This window comes from Dromiciops gliroides, chromosome 2 (assembly GCF_019393635.1).
Source record: "Dromiciops gliroides isolate mDroGli1 chromosome 2, mDroGli1.pri, whole genome shotgun sequence".
Classification (NCBI taxonomy): domain Eukaryota; kingdom Metazoa; phylum Chordata; class Mammalia; order Microbiotheria; family Microbiotheriidae; genus Dromiciops; species Dromiciops gliroides.
In genome coordinates this window covers 581,675,052-581,697,492 of record NC_057862.1, presented here as the reverse complement: position 1 = coordinate 581,697,492, position 22,441 = coordinate 581,675,052, and the positions used below count along the sequence as shown (strand labels likewise).

General features: G+C 37.3%; 1 protein-coding gene across 1 annotated transcript in view; it reads right to left on the bottom strand.

The window, feature by feature from the left end:
• RAB1A (RAB1A, member RAS oncogene family) overlaps nucleotides 1-22,441 on the bottom strand; it is a 54,754-nt gene that overhangs the window by 4,045 nt on the left and 28,268 nt on the right. Inside the window, exons 2-4 of the mRNA XM_043986748.1 lie at nucleotides 14,539-14,611; nucleotides 6,150-6,245; nucleotides 4,646-4,741 (exon numbers count right to left, since the gene is read on the bottom strand). Coding sequence (XP_043842683.1) covers nucleotides 4,646-4,741; nucleotides 6,150-6,245; nucleotides 14,539-14,611 — 265 coding nt within the window. The remainder of the gene's footprint in view (nucleotides 1-4,645; nucleotides 4,742-6,149; nucleotides 6,246-14,538; nucleotides 14,612-22,441) is intronic.

The following is a 22,441-nucleotide window of genomic DNA, read 5'->3' as shown; positions in this document are numbered from 1 at the left end:
TCTGCAAAAAATTCTTAAATGGCTCCCTATTGCCAGCCTCCCACATAAAGCTTAAAAGTCTTTGTCTGATATATTAAGGCCCTCCAAAATCTGGCACAACTGGATCTTTACACTTAACTTTAACTTACTCCATCATATACACTACACCAACTCAATTGCAACATTGTCCCCCAAACTCTGTACTTTTCAGCCTCTAAGTCTTTTCTATAATGGTTTCTAGGAATGAATTGCTCTTTCTCCCCTCTTTCCCCTAATTCCTCACCCACTTTAAATCTCAGCTCAAATGCTTATTCTTCCAAGAAGTCTTCTCTGATTATACCATTTGTGAACAATCTTCCACCCTAGACGGTACCAAACAATATCATTATTTTGTATTTGAGTTCTAGAGCTATAATATCTCCTACCATAAGCTCAATGATGCGGGGGACCAGGTTATCTAAATAGATAGTGATCTCCTCTGGAGTCTAGTAATGCCAAGGGACGTACTTAACGTTTGGTGAGTAATGATAACTTGAATACATCAAGGTGGAAGAATCCTTCCCTTTTTCCACTGGAGAAGAGGGGGTAAGTGGATGGGGGAAAGAAGGAAAGCAAGCAGAACCAGCATAATGTGGAAAAGTTGCAAAGAAGATCATTTAGATTCTATATAAATGAAAATTTCCTAAGAAGAAAAAAACTCTCTACAAGCAACTCTGCAAGCAAAGGCAACCAAGTAAAGCCACAGAAGGGATTCTTGTCTACACACTTTGTACAAGGAAGTCCCTAAGGTCCCTCCCAACTCTGAGGTTCTGAGAAATAGGCGTAAACAAGAAAGTATTCCTAAGTCTCTCCCCCTCAACTGATAAAAGCATCAGAATTAGGACTATCACAAGTGAATACATATTTGGAAAAAGAGGTTAGAAAGAGTGTAGTATAGTACAGGACACAGAAAGCTGGCCTTAGAGCCAGGAAGATTCATGTTCATTCTGTACCTCTGGTACATCCTAGGTTCACCCTTCCTTCCTCTGGACAAGTCAAATAATTTCTCAGTGCCCCAGGCCAAGTCTCTAAAACTAAATTACAAAGGAATTGTTGGCCTGTATCAGTGGGGCAAGTTTCAACACTTGGGAAATTACCAAAACAGATCCCACGTCCCTCCCCAGTTAAACCATAGTTAGTTTAAGTCTAATATAAAGCAAAAGTTTTTCTACCAGACCAGAGTATGGTATGGTATTTATTATTCACCTAGCATATGCAGAGCACTAGGCTATGTATAACAGACAATTCCCAACTCCTGTTCTTATAAAGTTTTAGTATCACATCAAGGTATTATGTCTGTAAGAGATACAAGGTGCCATGTGAGATTTGGATGCTGAGAGGAAATCCTAATAAATGATATTGATATGTGCTATAAATTATTTTACTAAGCTTTACTTGATGTGTTTTGGGGGTTTTTTTGGTGAGGCAATTGGGGTTAAGTGACTTGCCCAGGGTCACACAGCTAGTAAGTATTAAGTGTCAGACCGGATTTGAACTCAGGTACTCCTGACTCCAGGGCCGGTGCTCTATCCACTGCGCCACCCAGCTGTCCCTTTGATGTTTTTACAAAAGGTACTACAGAAGAATTAACTCCAGAGGATTCCACATCGCTTAATCTTCTGGATCTTCAAAATAAAAAAATTTGTTGAAACAAGAAGACAATTTACTTCCCCATTATACCAAATCTAGACACTAAAGGACAACATCTTAAAGAGCAGTGGCAACTCTTGGCCAGAGTCAAAAGGAAGACCTTTTACACTCTTCCCTTTGTTTATACTAGTAAGGTTTTTAGTAGTTTCTACTCCAAATGAATTTCATTTTTCCAGAAAATCGCGCAGGACAAACATCAGTGTGAAGGACAGATGATGATGACGATGACAACAATATTAACAGCTAGCATTTAAATAGCACCTATCATGTACTATGTGCCAGGTACTATGCTAAGTGCTTTACAAATATCTCATCTGATCCCCCACAAGCACCCTGGGGTGCAGATTCCACATTATCCCCATTTTATAGTTGAAAAAACTGAGGAAAACAACATTTAAATGACCTGACCAAGATCACACAGCTAATAGGTCTTTAGGGCCATATTTGAACTCAAGACTTTTGATTTTAGGTCCAAAATTCCATTCACCATTGCATGATCAGGGTAGGAGTGGGGGGTTGGGAGGGCCACAAGGAAGGGAAGGGCCAATCATGTTGATGAGGGTAAGGAACTGCCAATGGACAGTTTACGGTGCTCTGTTGGAATACAGTATCAAAAGCACCATAAGTGGAGTCTCCAAGGAAGATTTAGCGAGAGGAAAAAGGGGGAAGAGATACACACATTCTGTGTTCGTACAGAATCATAAATCTACAATAATTAAAACAGCTAACATTTAAATAGTACTTACTATGTGCCAGCCACTGTGCTACAGTTTACAATTATTATTTCATTTGATCCTCATAACAATCTTGGGAGGTAGGTGCTATTATACTCATTTCACAGATAAACTGAGGCAGACAGAGGTTAAGTGAGTTGCAAAGGACTTCAAAAACCCTTGGGTCTAGACAGTAATTTTATAGCTAAGGAAGGAAAAGGCTGTGACTTTTATCATTTAACAAAGTACCCTCATTGATGTCATCACGGATCCAATAAAATACCAATATTATCTTTAATTACATCCTTATTGCAACTTTAGAAAATAACTCATTTCAATTTTAGAGTTAAAGCAAAAATTAACAAAAACCTGAAAAAAATTTAAAACTACTTTTTAAAGCGAAAAATCCTAATGGCAGGCTCTTAAAACAGGCCCTTTTAATCAACCAATCAATAAACATTTATTAAGCACCTACTATGTGCCAGGTACAGAACTTAGTTCTGGGCTTAATTACACTAAAATTTAAATTATAAATTACCATCAAGGGGCAGCTAGGTGGCGCAGTGGATTAAGCACCGGCCCTGGATTCAGGAGTACCCGAGTTCAAATCTGGCCTCAGACACTTGACACTTACTAGCTGTGTGACCCTGGGCTAGTTTGTTTTGCTCCGCAAAACAAACAAACAATAAATTACCATCAAAATCTGGGATTTTAAATAATTCTGGAAGACAAAATTTACCTAAATATAAAATCACTTAGAAGTGAAGCTTCATCACCCCAATTTTTTTTTTTGTGGACAAGAACCTCTTTGGTGCCTGAATTCTATATATTCATAAATTTTCACTCTCAGTTTCTTGGTAACTGATTCTTTGTCCTAACCTTTGTTTTTAACTTAAGCCACTTTTGCAAGTAGGAACCTATCGAATGTTTACTGATGTGCTTATGTGCTATTTTTCTTCCCCTCCAAATCTTCTTCAGTCAGATATTCTTAGCCTTTTTTTCCCAATACCAAAACCCTCAACTAGAAGAGACTTCAAAACTCACTTTTAACTTTATTGATTTGACTTTAGTATGACCTTGTCCATGACAGTAAAACACAACAAACCCCCTGGTTTACTGGATACCAGATGCTATCAAGGTATCAGGAGGTATCAATCTCGTTGTGAAATATAGCACTGCCCTCTAGAGATCTGCAGGATAAAAGGCAATCTGAAGACACCATTACAAAAGCCACTTAAAACCGAGACTGGCCAAGAAGCAGTTTCAAAGTCAAAACTGAAGCTGGCACATAAGGGAGTCAAGAGAGAAAGGAAGCCTTTAAAGGAGAGATCTCATATGTTGACTATGTCTTCTAAAGAACTCGATAATGAAGATTTAACCAAGGAATCTTGTCCTTTGAAGGTGAACTGTCAAGCTCACTGCTGATAAGCTTGGGGTAGGAGTGGAACATACTGAAAACCTAGACTGTAAGATGTGATAACTTGGTTTAGAAAGCTGAAATTCAAAGATGATAAAAAACCACAAATGAACCATCCTATAGGTGATCAAGTTAGGACTTCCTGCTACAAATCTGCCTTTAACAGCCATAAATTAAATCCTCAAAATACTAATGAGAACAATTATACTGATTGTAAGAGTCTATTTGAAAAAAAAAAACGGCCTATCTTTCAAACGCAAACTGGAAAAAAGTTATTTTGCTCTCTTTTAACAGAACAAAATTAGCTTTTCTTCCAGGTGTTATATTTTCTAAATTTAAAAATACAGAATATTACATTTAAACATTTTGTTAAACATTTACTTTTTAGATCAACAATGGTTAGTTACATTTTAAAGTAAAATGTTTGGGGGGGGAGAGGCTTTTTGTTTTTTGTTTTTGTGGGGCAATGAGGGTTAAGTGACTTGCCCAGGGTCCCACAGCTAGTAAGTGTCAAATGTCTGAGGCAGGATTTGAACTCAGCTCCTCCTGAATCCAGGGCCGGTGCTCTATCCACCGCACCACTTAGCTGCCCCCAAAGTTCCTTCTAAGTTTTTTGTTTGTTTTTATTTTTGTGGGGCAATGAGGGTTAAGTGATTTGCCAAGGGTCACACAGCTAGTAAGTGTCAAGTGTCTGAGGTCATATTTGAACTCAAGTCCTTCTGAATCTAGGGCCTGTGCTTTATCCACTGTGCCACCTAGCTACCCCTAAAGTAAAATGTCTGAATATGACCATTCTTACTTAACAGGCATCTACTAAAGAAAGCAACAGCTTTTGAAGGAATCTTACCTGGTCTGTCACATCATACACTACTATGATGCCATGGGCTCCTCTGTAATAACTGGAAGTGATTGTTCGAAATCTCTCTTGGCCTGCTGTGTCCCACTGTTATTTTAAAAAGAAAAATTCCACGAATTGTTGGATTAAAGTGACTTTTAAAAACCCCTCAAATATATTAAGCAGATTATTTGCTTCGGACAATCGATGGTAACTCAATTGCTGAAATACCTTAGTGTTAAGATGAGAATGAATACAAGTAGGATGGGCAGAGGTGTAATACATAAGATATTTATATGTGTACTAGTATTATTTGACACTAAAAACGTGACAGCTACAATTCAATTATGAGTTATTATGTACCAAGTTTTTCTACTCACCAGTGAGCTAAAGTAGGGACTCATGTCAGTTTTTTTAAAAAGTTACCACACTACCTAGAACTGTGCTGAGCATATAAGAAAATAAAAATGCTTGATAAAAGCATTTTTGCCCCAAACATCCTTTAAGCAGCATGCCTTCTATATGAGAAACATCATGTCAGTATTTTAAAACATTTCTCAAGATAGTTTTATTTTCCATGTAAAAACTAGCTAAGAAATACTTAAGAGTCCATTAGATAGCATCACATTTCCCCCACTACCAGCCTGCTTACCAAAAGTAGGACTACACATGAATCTCAACAAATAGAAATTCATTTTAATTTTGCTATCTGTGTCTGTCTGCCTCCCTCCCTATATGTGTGAAAAGAGCTTTGCAAACGTTATTACTGGTATTAATAATTGATGGCTATCAGACTAGGTAAAATTCTATCTGGAGAAATAGAATTTGGATGGTCTTACTCAAAATCAGGGCAAACTTTGTAACTAAAATAACATTAAATGCTTCTTGTGGGCAGGGACAAGATCACATCTATCTCTATGCTTTTCTCTGTATCTAGGAAGCTACACTGTATACAACTGGCTGTTAATTGAAATTTGACATTCAAAACTTTTTATTTAAAGAGTAAAGGAGGGGATAGTGGGTCTATCTTGCTGGGCCCCTGGACATTGCAATCCCCACGACCTGTCATCAGCACAGAAACTTTAAGTGACCTGATGCTTCTGCCCTTGGCCAGCCAGTTCAATACTCTTTCCACACCTTGGTGGCCCTCTGTTCCTGGGAATTCATCATATGTTGCTATTCTTAGTATGGAGACACAACAGGCTCAGAACTGTGCTCAAGTCACCCAGAAGGGCTACAGCTATGTACCACCAGTCAGCTCAACACACACTTTATAAGTAAAGCACTACTTCTTCCTTTAATGGAAGATTCTGAGAAAGCAGTGTAAAGCTTAAGTTAATTCTTAATCCCAACCATCTGACTTTGCTGCTTGCTATGGCTATAGATTTCCGAAAGCTAATTTATTATTACTTGATTTTATTAAAATGTCTTATGCAGTACCAAAGCCTAGACTATTCATTATAAATTTATATTCTTAATATTAAGATAATATTACAAGTCTTAAACAGACACTTACTATTTGAAGTTTAATTGTTTTTCCATCTAACTCTATGGTTCTTATTTTAAAATCCACACCAATTGTGCTGATGTAGCTTTCTGTATATGTATCATCCTGTGAGAACAAAACAAAAAAAAGATGAATCAGAAAAATTCAGCATGTTTAATATGATAAGGAAAGAATGGCATATACAATCTTACTTACAGTCTCAGGTTTTATGGGAAGTTACATGGTGCAGTGGATAAAGTGCTGGACTTGGAGGTAAGAAGACCTGAGGGGGGCAGCTAGGCAGCGCAGTGGATAAAAGCACTGGCCCTGGATTCAGAAGGACCTGAGTTCAAGTATGGCCTCAGACACTTCACGCTTACTAGTTGTGTGACCCTGGGCAAGTCACTTAACCCCCATTGCCCCGCAAAAATAAAATAAAAAATAAAAATAGAAGACATGAGTCCAAATCCTGCCTCAGACCATTATTAGCTGTGTGACTGTAGGCAATCACTTACCTAAACCTGTCTGCCTCAGCTTCCTCATCTATAAAATAGGAGTATCAGAGCCTACCTCCCAGGATTGTTGTGAGGATAAAGTAATATTTGCAAAGTAATTTGCAAACAAACTATTATATAAATGCTAGTTATTATTTTAGAATGTACATAATAAAGCTAGCTTGTCAGTTCTGTTCTAGTATTTACCTCATTGTCCTAAATATAAAATAAAAAATATTTTTAAAGACTGTCTAGAAATCTTTCCATGTGAACTTTTTATTCTTTTCGTTAGCAAGAAATATGTTCTCACCATTTATTCCTTACTTTATGTTGAACTTTTAAAAATTAAAACCGGGGGCAGTTAGATGGCACAGTAGATAGAGCACTGGCCCTGGAGTCAGGAGTACCTGAGTTCAAATCCGGCCTCAGACATTTAACACTTACTAGCTGTGTGACCCTGGGCAAGTCACTTAACCCCAATTGGCCTCACTTAAAAAAAAAAAATTAAAACTGATTTTGGTAATCACTTTTAAAAAGAAAGTAATTTTTTCATGCAAATTACACTAATTAAAATTTAAGAAACTATGTAATATCAACATATTTTTCCATATACCTATAAAAAGTGGTATTTAGCCTTCAAAAGGAATGCCAAATTTTATTAAGTAATTTATAAAATGCAAATCAAAGTTTAACATGAATCTTTTTGTTCCCTTAGTTAAATATCGTAAGAATTTAGATGAAAGGGCGAGTTACGTGGTCACAGTTAGTGGTAGTAATGTTTAAAACACCCATTACATAAAACTCTATACTTCAATTAATTATGATTTTATTAGTGTGAATACACTATAAAAGCAGACCAACCTCTTGACGATTTAGTAGATCGTTTTAAAGGAGTTATTCTGGCCAAAAAATTTTACCCTGCAGTCAGCCTGGTAATGAGCCCTTCCAGACTTAGCTAGGCAAGTACTCAGATGACAGACACACCACCAAGGAGCCTCTATTATTTGGCAGGATCTACCAGAGTATGGACTTCTGGAATGGCCTTCAAGGATACACAATCACTGCCATACCATGAAAAGGAAGAGGATTTTAATGGAAGATCTATTGCAAATAAAAGCTTTAAAGCAACTCCTTCTCATAAGAAAAAAGGTTTAATCTCCATCTTTTATCTTATGCATTAATTCTTTTGGGGGGGGGGGAATGAGGGTTAAGTGACTTGCCCAGGGTCACACAGCTAGTACGTGTCAAGCGTCTGAGGCCAGATTTTAACTCAGGTCCTCCTAAATCCAGGGCCAGTGCTTTATCCACTGAACCACCACCTAGCTGCCTTTACACATTAATTCTTCTAGATGCTTTATACCCAAGCAAATCAAGAGCTGCTATCCAAGTAATTTTTAGGTAAGATGGAACTAAGGTAAAGTATAAGAATACATACACCTTGGCTAATTTCACTGATTAGCAAAAACCCCAAACCAAAATCCATGACAACACTGGGCAAAACAACTTTACCTGGATAGGCGGTGATATAGGAACATAGTCCAGTGAAAGCAGAACAATGCCAACAGGAGGTCCAATGACCCAGATAAGAAAAGGGATTCAGGGTGGTGTGGATAGGAGATGGTGAGAGACTGAGGGGTTTGGATGGGCTGGCTTTAGTCAAATGGTCTACAATTATTACATGACAATTTGGGACACTGATGGCATTTGTTAAAATGTCATAAGAATGCTACTGTAAAGTAACTGGGGCAAGATTATAGGCCATAACCAAAGAGGACAGACTGCAAATGGAAGGTAAACACTTCATAAGATGGTGAATTACAGTAGCTATATTAACAAGCTCTAGACTTTAGCCATTAACAAATACTTATATGTTATCGTAGAAAAGAACTGATAATTCTGTATTAAAAAGCTTGGGTAACTAAAGAAACGCTATTCCAGGAGACAAAAAGATCAGTTTCTAAACATAAAAACATAAATAAAAGAGGGTAAGGACCCTAAAATTCTGCCACAACCACAATTTTGGAAATGGTACATATAGAGAACCAGATCTTTATTTTTATTTTAAGGAGTGAAAAAAAGCAAGCAGCTAGTTAAGTAAGCAATAGAATGAACTACTTCTAAAGGAACAAAAATCTTCTACTCTTAATGTACATAGGGTACAGAGTTGAAAACTAAGGATCAAGCTTCCACTAGGTCAAACATATGGAAGGGGTATTATATACTTTCCTTGGTTGGGTGGATGACTAAAAATGCCTCACTGCATCAGAGGAGCATTGACCTGTCCCAAGAAGACAAAATGAAGACGTTTGCAGCTACTGTGGCCACTGAGACTGGCTATAATTCAGGCTTTATCTATAAAAGATCTGTATAGAATCTGTTTCATTATTTTAGGCACTATTACTTCAAGAATTACTCACTTAAGCATGAGAATTTTGCTTGGCCTAACATGATATATTTTAAAATTAAATTTTATTTTTTCAATCAACAAAAATCCATCTCCACCAACTCAAGAACCGAAGAAAAACAAATCTTCTGTTATAGACATGTGTAGTCAAGCAAAACAAATTTTACATTGGGCATGTCCAAAAAAGATATGTTTCATTCTAGTTTTGTTATCACTTTTAAAATCACTCTCTGAATCTTTTGCCTATCAAGAAATAGGTAGCATATTTCATCATTAGTCCCTTGGAATCATTCATTATGCTAATCAGGGTTCCAAAATCTTTTAAAGTTTGTCTTGATAATATTGTTGTTATTGTATAAAACACCTGGTTTTGCTCATTTAACTCTGTATCAGTTTATACAAGTCTTCCCAGGTTTCTCTGGAAACCTCCTTCCCTTTCCACACACTTCATCATTTCTTACAGCACCAATAGCATTTCATCATATTAATATCCTGTAACTTATTCAGCCATTCCTCATTTGATGGGCACCCCTTAAGATTTCCATTCTTTGACACCTAAAAAAGAGCTATAAATATTTGTTCTTATGATTAATTCCTCCTTCAATCTATCCTCTTCTCTCAATTCTCCCTTCTCACCTTTCCCCCTATTTCCTTATAGAGTGAGTGAGTGTTCTTCCCATCTAGAGGCAACCAGAAGGTGCAGTAGATAGAGCAGTAGGCCTGGACTCAGGAAGTCCCAAGTTTAAATCTGGCCTCAGCGACTTATTAGCTGTATGACCTAGGAAAGTCAACCTCTGTCAGTTTCCTCAAATAGAAAATGGGGTTAATAAGAGCACCAACCCTGCAAGGTTATTGTGAGAATCAAATGAAATAACAAATGTAAATTGCTTGGCACATAGAAGGCACTGAACAAATGATTGTTTCTTTCCTTCCTTCCTTCTACCAGTTTAAATGAATGTTTCAAGTGTCATTCTCCCCACCCCTTTCCTCCTTGTTTGTATTGATTTCTACATGTGCACCCTAATTATGAGATAATTTAATTAGAGAACTTTTTTCTCTGCTTCCCCCCACCCCCAGGAGTATTCCTTTTCCTTTCTGCATTTTTAAAAAAGCATTATGCAGGCCTTCTATCTAATTAGATTTCCTTGGTGACCCCTGATGATAGGATTCAGAGGGGACACACATATATATCATTTTCCCATATTTAAATGTAAGCAGTTTATACTGATTTAATCCATCATTTTTCATTCATGTTGGCTTTTTTTATAGTTTGAACTTCAAAGTGTCTATACTATTCTGGTATTTTCATCAAGAATGCCTGGAAATCCTTTATCATTAAAGGTATATATTTCCCCCTGTAGGGGGAATACTCAGATTTGTTGGTTAAGTTATTTATGGCTATAAGTCAAGGATTTTGTGCTACCTTTGTCTTCAGAAATATTGTATTCTAAGAGCTCTCCTCCTTTGTAGTGCTAAATCTGCTATATCATTTGTGATCCCTACTGGGGTTTCTTGGTACTGAAATTCTACCATTTAGGCAGTTTGTAGTATTTTTTTTCTTTGACCCAAAAACTCTGGATCCTGGCTACAATGATTCTAGAAGTTCTCTTTTGGGGGTTTCTTTTAAGGAGGCAACCAGTGGATTCTTCCTATTTTCACTTTTGCCTTCTGGTTCTAAGAGATTGTTTTTAGATTTCTTGATCATGGTGTTCAGGTAGTCCAATGATTCTTAATTTTTTTCTCCTTGAGATGTTTTCCCTATTTTGTATTCTCCTTTTTTAATCTTCGGTCTTTTGACTTCTAAGATTTCTTACTGCCTCGTGGAGTCATTGGCTTTTACTAGATCGAGTCTAATTTTTAGTCAGTTTGTTGCTTCTTTATATACATATTGCACCAAGCTGTTAATTCCCTTTCCAATTCTTTTTTTCTTCCACGTATCTCAATACTTTTCCATTTTTTTTTCCTCTAGTGTTCTTTCAATGATAAAAACAGGTTTAACTTTTTTTTTTTGCTTCAAACCTCTCCCAGGGATTCTAAGTGAATATGTGCTCACACTTTGTTTCTTTAGAGTTTTGCTTGTAGACATTCTCTTCTTCTAGATTTGTGTCTTGATCACAATAGCTTTTTTTTTGTTTTTGGGGGGTTTTTGCCAGGCAATGAGAGTCAAGTGACTTGCCCAGGGTCACACAGCTAGTAAGTGTCAAGTGTCTGAGGCCACATTTGAACTCAGGTCCTCCTGAATCCAGGGCCGGTGCTCTATCCACTGCACTACCTAGCTGCCCCCAATCACAATAGCTTTTTTTATGGTGGGATCCTTTTTTCGATTGCTCATTTTTCTTTTTTTTTGTTTGTTTTGGTGAGGCAATTGGGGTTAAGTGACTTGCCCAGGGTCACACAGCTAGTAAGTGTTAAGTGTCTGAGGCCGGATTTGAACTCAGGTCCTCCTGAATCCAAGGCCAGTACTCTATCCACTGTGCCACCTAGCTGCCCCGATTGCTCATTTTTCAAGCCTACTTCCTGACTTCAGACTTAATGTCAAGACTAGGTTTGGTACAATTCTAGAGGGAAGGTCCTGGCTGGTCTTCCTGCTGTGTTCTTAGGGGTACTGAATGTTATGTTATTTCAGGCTCTCATAGACAGCTGAAACAGGGGACATGTACAAACTATATGTGCTCCCAAGGTGGTCTGATTAGAGCAAAATATAATTACCCCTCTAATCTGAAATCTGTATGATTCTCCCATGGGTCAGAACAATAGTAGACTGCTGCTGAATACAGTCACTATCACCTAGCTGGGCAGCTGTATTGGTTCAGAATGAAAGAACTGTAGACTCACCTTTGGTCTGGGATTTCCATCCCAGTTACTCTTTAGCAAGTTTCAAACTGACCTAGAAGTTGGAACTGGAACTGTCCTTTACTCCTGAGGCCAGTTACACTGCTGCTGCTTGAGAGCCCACACGGACTCCTAACCCAAAAATAACATCCCTAGGGAGCAAAGGTTTCCTCAGTCAACCCCAGGTCTGTAAACTGGAACTAGGGGTCAGCTGGCCCCTGTTCCCATATCTTGCACAAGGTTATTGAACCCTAGTACAGATCTAGGACCTCCTCTTGCCCTGGTGTACAGTCTTTCCTTGCACTGGAACGTGCACTCCTAGCCAGACCCCCATCCCCAATATCCATAGACGTTTCCATATCCCTGTGCCAACTTGGGCTGCAAGAAAGGTTCCTTGTGACTTTTTCTTGGATTTTCCCACCAGGATTTGGTCTGATGAATTTTCTAGATTTGTTTGGAGGAGTTTTTGAGAAGTGTTCTGTAATTCTTCCTGCTACATCCTGGTTCTACCCTCCTAACATATATGATATCTAACTGAACCTGTTTCTTAAACTAAATTTTCTGGCTACACTGTGTGATATTTCACCTTTTTAAAATATCCTGTTGCTTTAATAACTAATTTGAATTGTGAATTTTTTTCTGATTTCACTTTAGCACATGCCATGGCATACAGATGGCTTACAATTTGAGCTACAACACCAATGGTGCCAAATTTGAGCTTTTCTTTAGATTAAGTTTTTAATTGATCAAGCCATGATTAACTTCATATCAGTACTGAAATATATTCTGATATAAAAATTAACCAAATGATTGTCCTATACAGAAATAAAGGTTTGGGTCTTTTATGACTATAATATACACATTTAATTTTATAAAAGAATTCTGAGTTTTTAATGTGGCAAATTCACTTAAGTACTGGACAGAAATCTATACATAAGGAAGAATTTTTTTAAGCCATGGTTTTACTGAAACTGGAAACATAAGCTGAATTTTCTAAATACTGTTTATATGCATAGTTTTTTTCTGAATTCGGTCAACAATCATAAACAAGGGATTCTTTTTTAAGGTAATTCTGTCGGTGATCATTACATTAATTATCTTAACAAACAGGAGTTATTTCCTGAATACTTAAGTTACCAAATACTTAAATTATTTATCAAAGGTTACAGAACCTACATCAAGAGAATAGATGTGAATGTAAGGCCTGACTTATCCTTAAACGTACTAGCTAAAGTGGCCCAAGAAAAAAGTAAAATTGGGGAGTGGTATATAAACAGTACAGGGAAGATTCTCAATATTATGTATCAGTACAAGCCATTATCTGCATGTACAGTTCAGCAGTTAAGAACACAAGGCCATTGTCAGGCTGAGATGGTACCAGTATCTGCTCTTTCTTTCACTGTAATAGTGATTAGTTATGTATAAGATTCTTTTTAAAATCCAGTTATCAAATGATTTTCCTCTTATATATCACTAATGGAACAAGTCAGTCCTCCACTAAGCAGATTAAACACCACAGATGTATAACACATATTCAATGAAATTCATCTCTTGTAATTTAATTTCATCTAGAAAAAAAACCACTTCTGATTCCATATATACCAACATATTTATAGCAGCACTTTCTGTGCTCATTACAAATGAAGTAACATTTTTAAAAAGTATTTAGCAAAGTCCCTGGTACACAAGGAGTGCTATATAAATGTGGTAGCAAAGAATTGGAAACAAAGTAGCAGTCTATTCAATTGGAGAATGGCTCAACAAATTGTAACATGAATGTAATGGAGTATGTAATAAATACTCCAGAGAAGCATGGAAAGAAATGAACTGGTGCAGAGTAAAGTAAGCAGAACTAGGAAAACAATATCCACAATATCCAGCAATAGAAACAGAAATACCAACTATTAAACAGCCAGAACTGAATGCTACAAAGCTAATAAAGTATAAGCTTAACCCCAAACAAGAGAAATGAGAAGAAATCTCCCCTCCCCCTTGCATCTTTAAAAAGGTCGGGATTCATAAGTATGGAATACTGCATATGATGTCATTGGGGGGGGGGGGGCAGTGAGGGTTAAGTGACTTGCCCAGGGTCACACAGCTAGTAAGTATCAAGTGTCTGAGGTCAAATTTGAACTCGGGTACTCCTGAATACAGGGCTGGTGCTTTATCCACTGCACCGCCACCTAGCTGCCCTATTGATGTCATTTTTTTTAATGTGTTGATCAGTTTTGATCTTTTCCCCCCTCTTCTTCCCCTGCCCCCAAGAACATGTTTTGCAAAATGGCTTTCTTTGAGAAGGAAGGGGCAAGAATGCAAGGGTAAATCTAGGCAATGAAGAAACAAAAACTATCAATAAAAAAACCTTTGTAAAAAAAACACTTCTGTGTTTGGCAATAAAGAGAACAAAAACATTTACAGGCAAATTACACAAAAGAATTTGTTCCAGCACCAGCCCTGGAATCAGGAGTACCTGAGTTCAAATCTGGCCTCAGACACTTAACACTTACTAGTTGTGTGACCCTGGGCAAGTCACTTAACCCCAATTGCCTCACTTTAAAAAAAAAAAAAGGGAGAGAGAATTTGTTCCAGATGAAAATAGCCTAAGCAGTTACCTATGTAGCCATCACTGCCAAGAAAAATATGTAATAATTATTAATGAAAAAGCAATCTTGTATCAAACTTTACTTACAGCAAACCTAAGGAGAAGGCAAGATTTCCCAACACCGGAATCTCCAATCAGCAGTAACTTGAATAAATAATCACTGCAAGAGACAAAAAGGAAATATATTAAACATACTTCGTAAGTTCAAAAAAAGCTGGCCAAGAAAACAATTTTCAAGTGTTAAAAGCGAGAACTCTTAAAATGCTTTCTTTTTCTTAAAATGCATGGTTTGGCAGCAATAAACATTACACAAAAGAGCAGGAACTCTTTTGATACAGAAATCTGTATCTGTGATAAGCATGGAGTCCATTAAACTACCTATTTCCAGGCAAAAATTTAAAAGAAACCTGTAAGTACATTGGGAGGTATTTGAACCACCCCCATTGACTATATCATGCACTTCCGATACAGAAACAGAATTTTTGCCTTATCAATTCTTGCCAATAAATGAACTTTGCTTACTCCCCCTTGAAGGTCTATAATTAGTTACTTTACTCCCGTATTCATAAGAAGGGAATTTTCCAGAGGCTTGCTTTTTATGTGTGCTTTACTCCTACTGAAAAGGCTAATGTTTAATTTCTGAAGGCATATACTATAAACATTCAAGAATTGTGGTAAAGTCAAAAGCTACTTAAGCACATACAAATCTTGACCAAATATCCTAGGCCTGAAAATGTTATCAAGAACACAGCAAATCAGTTTTGTCTATATCCATTCTCATTAATGCTTAGGATAGCTGAAACAACCCTTCTATCTCACAATAAAAGTAATTGCCAGGGTCTTAGGAATGAGGTAGATTGAACAGAAAGGCAAGAGAGTTGTTCAGGGTCAATTAAATCCTACAATTAAAGGCAACTCTTAACAAACGGAACTGTGTAAGTTTCCACCAATGGATTTAGACCAAGCTTGTTTCCCAGTTACCCTATCCAATATAGTTTATAAATGTCCAAGGTCAAAAAGATGCCAATAATTTGGACTCACAGTTCTATGAAACCAAGTCCTGATTCTTCAGAATATTTAGATTTTACCATACAATGGTCATTCAAGTTCAAACCTTTCACTTTTGATTAGTTTTAAGGTGATATTTCAATTATGGTTCATTTCAGCTAAACCATTATACCTTAAAGTAATATATATATAGTTATTATGGACAGTTAAATCATATTACTTATTTGGTATTTTTTAAGTTTTCAAAGCTCAATGTCATCATGACAATTTTAACTTTAAAATTACCTTAATTCAGTTCAATTTGTCCCCAGTGGGTACTCTCTCCAATAATATATCCACAACCCACATGCCTTCTTATATGGATTTTTGTTCATAAATTCACTGGAAGCCCTTCCTCTGGTTCTCTTACTATTCCATGGATGCCAGTACAACACTGAAGCTATCAGATTGCTATTGCTACATAAACCAACCACACTACCTCTTCCTTACTACACCTATCCTTGATCATGTATTTTCAAACTTCCTTGAGGTTGCTAGCCAACAAACTGCTGAATAGTATTATTTATATCCTGCAGCCCCTTCCTCTGATTGGTCAGTTCCTCCCAGAGCTTCCATTTTAAAGAAAGTATCCAGTTCACCTATGTCTTCATTCCTCTCCTAGCTACATTCTTGACTCTAGACTTTTCCACTAGACCCTAATGGGTACCATCTCTTACATTCTCTTTCAGCTTCCTTTTATGTGCTGTCTTCTTCATTACAATGTAAGATCCATGAAGGCTCAGGGTGTGTTTGTATTCTCAGGGCTTAACACGGTGCTTGACACAAATAAAGTAATTAATAAATGCTTACTTTATTAGGAAAGCAACTACACTAAAACTCTATCTTAGTCACTTTGCTTATATCTTCTCAGAAATCTTTTAATTTTGTGGTCCTATTTGTCATAGATTATTATGACCTTAATATAAACATGGAAGACATACTTAAATTAGAGTTGTTAAAGCTAAATTTTGTCCTACCTTGGACAAAATTTGCTTTTTAAATAAACCAGAGGCAGCAGGATCTTCTATTCTCTATACTACAGTCAATTCTATGCATGATCACAATATAGTTTTCTCCAGAAAAATATGTGAAAGCCCATATAATCCCTTCATACACACACACACACACACACACACACACACACACATATGGGGGGGAGGCAATGAGGGTTAAGTGACTTGCCCAGGGTCACACAGCTAGTAAGTATCAAGTGTCTGAGGCCACATTTGAACTCAGGTCCTCCTGAATCCAGGTGTTTTATCAGCTGTGCCACCTAGCTGCCCCTCCCCTTCATATATATATATATATTTATTTGTAATTTCCCTGACTCGGGGGGGGGGGGGGTCTATTTTTTTGTCTGAAATCTTGATTGCTACCCATCTTTTTTTGGGGGGGGGGCAGTAAGGGTTAAGTGACTTGCCCAGGATCACATAGCTAGTGTCAAGTATCTGAGGTCAGATTTGAACTCAGGTCCTCCTGAATCCAGGGCTGGTGCTCTATCCACTGCGCCACCTAGCTGCCCCCCTTCATATATTCTTATCAAGTATACCCTTAATAAGTAGACAGAATCTTATCATAAATATTTTAAAGGGATGAGAGAAAGTTGGCATATGGATTCTTCCTAATCATACTATTTATTCATATAGTACATTGGATTCCGAGGTGGTAAAAGTCCAAGTGCAGATTTTATTGTTTCTAGTGCAGAAGTGTTGATAATGTTTATTATCTTCTTTCCAGTTTCATCTCTGGCTTTCCCCTCATTTGTTTTTCACTGTTTTAGTTTGGGGCTCAATAGTTATTACCTCTACAACCCCCCAAAAACTATTCTAATGTAGCTGCATTTTTTTAAATAGTGAAGTTAAAACATTCCACTATCAGATTTTGGCTTTGCTTTATAAGGTGATGGTTAGCAGTGCAAGTAGGTACACAGAGATTAACCTTGGATATTTAGTAAAGAACTAAATATGAAAGATAGAATATAAGCAGAGAGACTTTAATTCCACTATTAATGAAAATCTTTTGTCATCTATCAGATTCTATTTGAGTAGAAAACTGTATTTGAGCTGTAGATCTTGTCTAGATAATTTCATTACCTTAAAGATTAACCTATAGAATGAGAAAAAGAACACTGGATTTGGAGTCAAGGAATGTATTTCTTTCTAGTTGGGGTTCTGAGTCTTACTACTACAATCACCTCTGAGATTTTAGACAAGTTACTTAAGAGTAGACACTGGACTGCCGTCTTCTCTTCTATTAAATTGACAGTGTACATACCAAATAATTTCTAATGTCTCTGGTAGCTTTAAATTCTATGACCATACTTTGCTTACAAATAATTAAATGAAAAAAGAATTTATCATTTGAACATCAGCATTCTAACTATCTCACAATTGATTCAGAGCCAAGAAAACATCTTTAATTACTGAATTCTCTGTAGTTACCAAACATACAGTTCCAGTTTAAAAAAGTAAATTTAATTCCCAAAAAATCATTCCACATAAGATGTATAAGTGAGATCAAAGAATCTACAGAGATAAGTTAGGCACTGTAATAGGCTTCAGTAATATTTCATTCTCTTCTAAACTCATCAGTAGTTTTATTAACATGACAATAGTAACAAAGATCATGAAAAACTTAAGGTTCTATATAAATCAATCTGCCTATGCTCTCTGGCATAAATCTACTATCCTTTATTAGAATTATTTCATTCTGGGGGCAGCTAGGTGGCACAGTGGATACAGCACCAGCCCTAGATTCAGGAGGACCTGAGTTCAAATCCGGCCTCAGACACTTTACACAGTTTCTAGCTGTCTGACCCTAGGCAAGTCACTTAACCCCAATTGCCTCACCAAAAAAAAAAAAAAAAAAGAATTATTTAATTCTGGATAAAATACACTACAAAAGATGCCCATGGACTCGGACAATGGCTTAAAAAATTATGATGTCAATGCAATGTAAATATTACTGCACTGTAAGAAACAATCGCTGAAGAACTTGGAGAAGCAATGTAAGAATTACATAAACTGAAGTAGAGAAGAAACAGGAAAAGGATGTAAACAATGACTACAATGTAAATACTGAAGGAAGGAAGGAAATATGTTCATAAAGAAGAAATGAGGAGGGGGCGGAGCCAAGATGGCAGAGGAAAGACATTAAGCTCACAGGGCTCCTGATACAATAACCCCAAAAATAGCAATAAAAGAACCGTTGGGGCAGAAAAACACACAAAAATACGGGCTGAGAATTTTCTCCAGCTATAGATAGATTTCAGGGGGCCGTGCTGGATCACGAATAAAGCCTAACCCCACAATCGGGCCAACACACCAGACACCCGCCAGAGGAATTTGCCCCAGTGCCTCTCAATCAGCTGCAGCATCGGTGTCTTCTGGAACGGAGAGTACGGTCGGACTGAACGGCTGGCCTGGGGGGGTGGGGGTGTTTAAGTGCAGGGGTACCAGTGGATTGGGGGGAAGGACTTGACTGTCCCACCCCAGCGGGCAACCAGGAAGAAATCCTGAGTGGCGGGAGACTCAGGTAGGGGAGGGGAGCAGGGGAGCAGTCTCATCGGAAGCTGAGAACCACACCACAGAAAGCTTTGCTGGTTGGTTTCTTAGTAAATAGGCCTGAAGTTATCTCCGGACCTGAGAACAGGCCAGGTGAGATTCAAGCCTGCCCACCCCACCCCCCAACCCAAAACACCTGGGACCCTCTGAAGCTGAGAACAGGAGTGGAGCTGAGAAGCAGCCTCCTCCCCACACACACCCCAGTGGAGAGTTTAAAATCAAATGAAAGGAAGCCAGACAGGCTGAGAAGAAGCCCAATCATCCCCCAGGCCACGCTGTAGCTTGAACAGTATGTCCTGGAAGCAGCACCACACTTAAAGGAGTTAAAAGCCAAGAAATAGTAAGCCAGGATGAGCAGGCAGAGAAAGCAGAAGACCATTGAAAACTTCTTTGGGGGTAAGGTAGACCACAATACAACCTCGGAAGAAGAAGATAATAACAGGGTCAAAGCTCCAACATCCAAAGCTTCCAAAAATATCAACTGGTGTCAGGCCATGGAAGCTCTCAAAAGGGACTTTGAAGAGAAAGTAGGAGAAATAGAAAGAAGATGTAGAGAAAAGGAGGAAAGAATGGAAAGGGAAATGAGAGCAATGCAGGAGAGTCATGAGAAAAAAGTCAACAGTTTGAAAAGCCAAATGGAAAAGGAGATTAAAAAACTGTCTGATGAAAATAACTGCCTAAGAATTAGTATTGAACAAATGGAAGCCAGTGACTTTATGAGAAACCAAGACACAGTAAAGCAAATCCAACTGAATGAAAAAATAGAGGGCAGTGTGAAATATCTTCTTGGAAAAACAGGTGTCCTAGAAAATAAATCCAGGAGAGATAATTTGAAAATCATTGGACTACCTGAAAACCATGACCAAAACAATAGCTTAGACACCATCCTCCAAGAGATTGTGAGGGAAAATTGCCCTGATATTCTAGAATAAGAAGCTAAAATAGAAAATGAAAGAAGAAATGAAAAAAATTCTGTCTTTGGGGTATAACACTGACACAAGTAAAAATCAAAGGCCAAATAAATACACAATCCTAACTTTAGTTTCTGAGGCATGATTATTTCCAATTATCAATAATAAAAAGTTAAAGACTGCAAAAACTTTCCTGTCAGTTAATTCATTATCTATCATAAAGCATAGGTACACAACCTGTCTTTTTTTTACCAGGTTATATCAGTAAAAACACCTGGGCAGAAGATGTTACTGGTATGGTATCCTCATATTAAAAAACAAACTACTTTCTGTGTTAAGTACAAAAATAAACCATCCTATGATCCTATGCTACTATCTATTGTAAGGAATTAAGTTTATATTCACAGTCCTTATAAAAGATCCCGGGGCACACAAACACCAGAAAACTGGCCTTATATTATTTAACACCTGACTTTCAACAGTTCTCTGGAAATGCATGTACAAGTTTCTGCCATGTCAGAAAAGGTAAAACAACAAAATAGCTTGATTATAGGGTGTGATTTTTTGAAATACAAAGCTCTGTCCACCAGTACATATCTTAGTGTCAGCTCTACTATATATGTCTTGGGAAAAGGAAAGCAGCATGCAGAAAGCTGAAAATAAGTTAATTTTGTTAGCTTTGACTAGAATGTTCAATTTGATATATTTATGAAGTTTTAAATTTACTTCACATAATATTAATCTTTCATACTTTTTTTGGTCAAGACCTGTAAATTCATCAGTGTAGGGACACCCTCTAATCATGCAAGCTGGCAACTTGTCTGAAAATGAACAAGTTTCAGTGCCTAAGGCACTGAAATAATTTGTCATGATGACAGCTATTATCTGTCAGAAGCAGATCTTTAAACCAGGTCCTCCTCCCCAACTCTAAGGCCAGCCTTGTCTATCTATCTTCTAATATAGATAAATCATGGTTTCCACAGGATCCCAGATCCTTGAAAGGTATGCAGTATGCAAGGAGGTCCAACACCAAGCTGTAGCTTCCAGTATAGACCTAGCAATGGAATACTTCTGTTTTATCCACCAGTCTGGCTACCTTTGAAAAGATTTATCACCAAAATTGTTTACCAAATAGATAATGAATTTTTCCAGTGATGATTCATTAAGAATGTCTCCAGAGGCATAAAGATTATGAAATCACAAATCATAAAGTTATTAATGCTGTATTTAAAAGTCTAAAACCAAGGTTATTTCAAAACAAATTCTAGAGCAGCAAGTGTAGATTTATTTTTATATATAAAGACAAGTAAATCAACTATTCCATCAGTTGTTTTTTCTTTAAATACACACTTAATAATTCCCTAATATAAGTAGAGTCTTATGAGGAGGCTTATATTTCATACATAAATAATTATAATGCAAGAGAGAGATAACAAAGTGCAACATAAGATCTAAGGAGAGAAAATCCAAAACTTAGAATTCAAACCCTACATGACAGCAGCTTTGCTTCTTCACTCATCAAATTACGTTGCTTAGTATTTCATCCAAAATAAAGACCTATAGTTACTACTAAAGGGTCACTGTTTCCTTATGCATGGCTAAAACCAAATACCTAGGGGCAGCTAGGTGGCACAGTGGATAGAGCACCAGCTCTGGATTCAGGAGGACCTGAGTTCAAATTCGGCCTCAGACACTTAACACTTACTAGCTGTGTGACCGTGGGCAAGTCACTTAACCCCAACTGCCTCACCCAAAACAAACAAACAAAAAAAACCCAAATACCTATATCTTGCAAAGAGAGTAAGAGCTAAGTAAACTAGGTCCAACTAGGGGTTCTAGGGGAGGGGAGGGGGCAGTCAGAAGTAAAACACATTGGAGGAAGAATAGGGTAAAAGAAGATAGAAAATAGAGTAAATATCATGGGAAGGGAATAGGTTGGAGGGGAATACTTATGATGATTGACTTAATGGCAAAATGTATGGTACCTACTTTGCTGGGCTATTGTGAAGAAAATTCTTTGTCAAGTTTAAGGTACTATATAAAAGTTATGATGAACTAGAACTTGTGGTATATGAATGTAATGGAATACTATTGTGCTGTAAGAAACGATGAGCAGGAGTTCAGAGAAACCTGGAAGGACTTACATGAACTGATGCTGAGTGAGATGAGCAGAACCAGGAGAACACTGTACACAGCATCAACAACATTGTGTGTTGATCAATTGTGATAGACTTGACTCTTCTCAGCAATACAATGGTCCAAGATAGTTCCAGGGGACTCATGATGGAAAGTGCTTTCCCAATCCAGAAAAAAAAAAAAGGAACTGTGGAGTCTGGATGCAGATCGAACCATACTATCGCTATTTTTTTTTCTTTTTTGAGGTTTTTCCTTTTTGCTCTGATTCTTCTTGCACAGCATGACTAGTGCAGAAATATGTTTAATGTGATTGTACATGTGTAACCTATATCA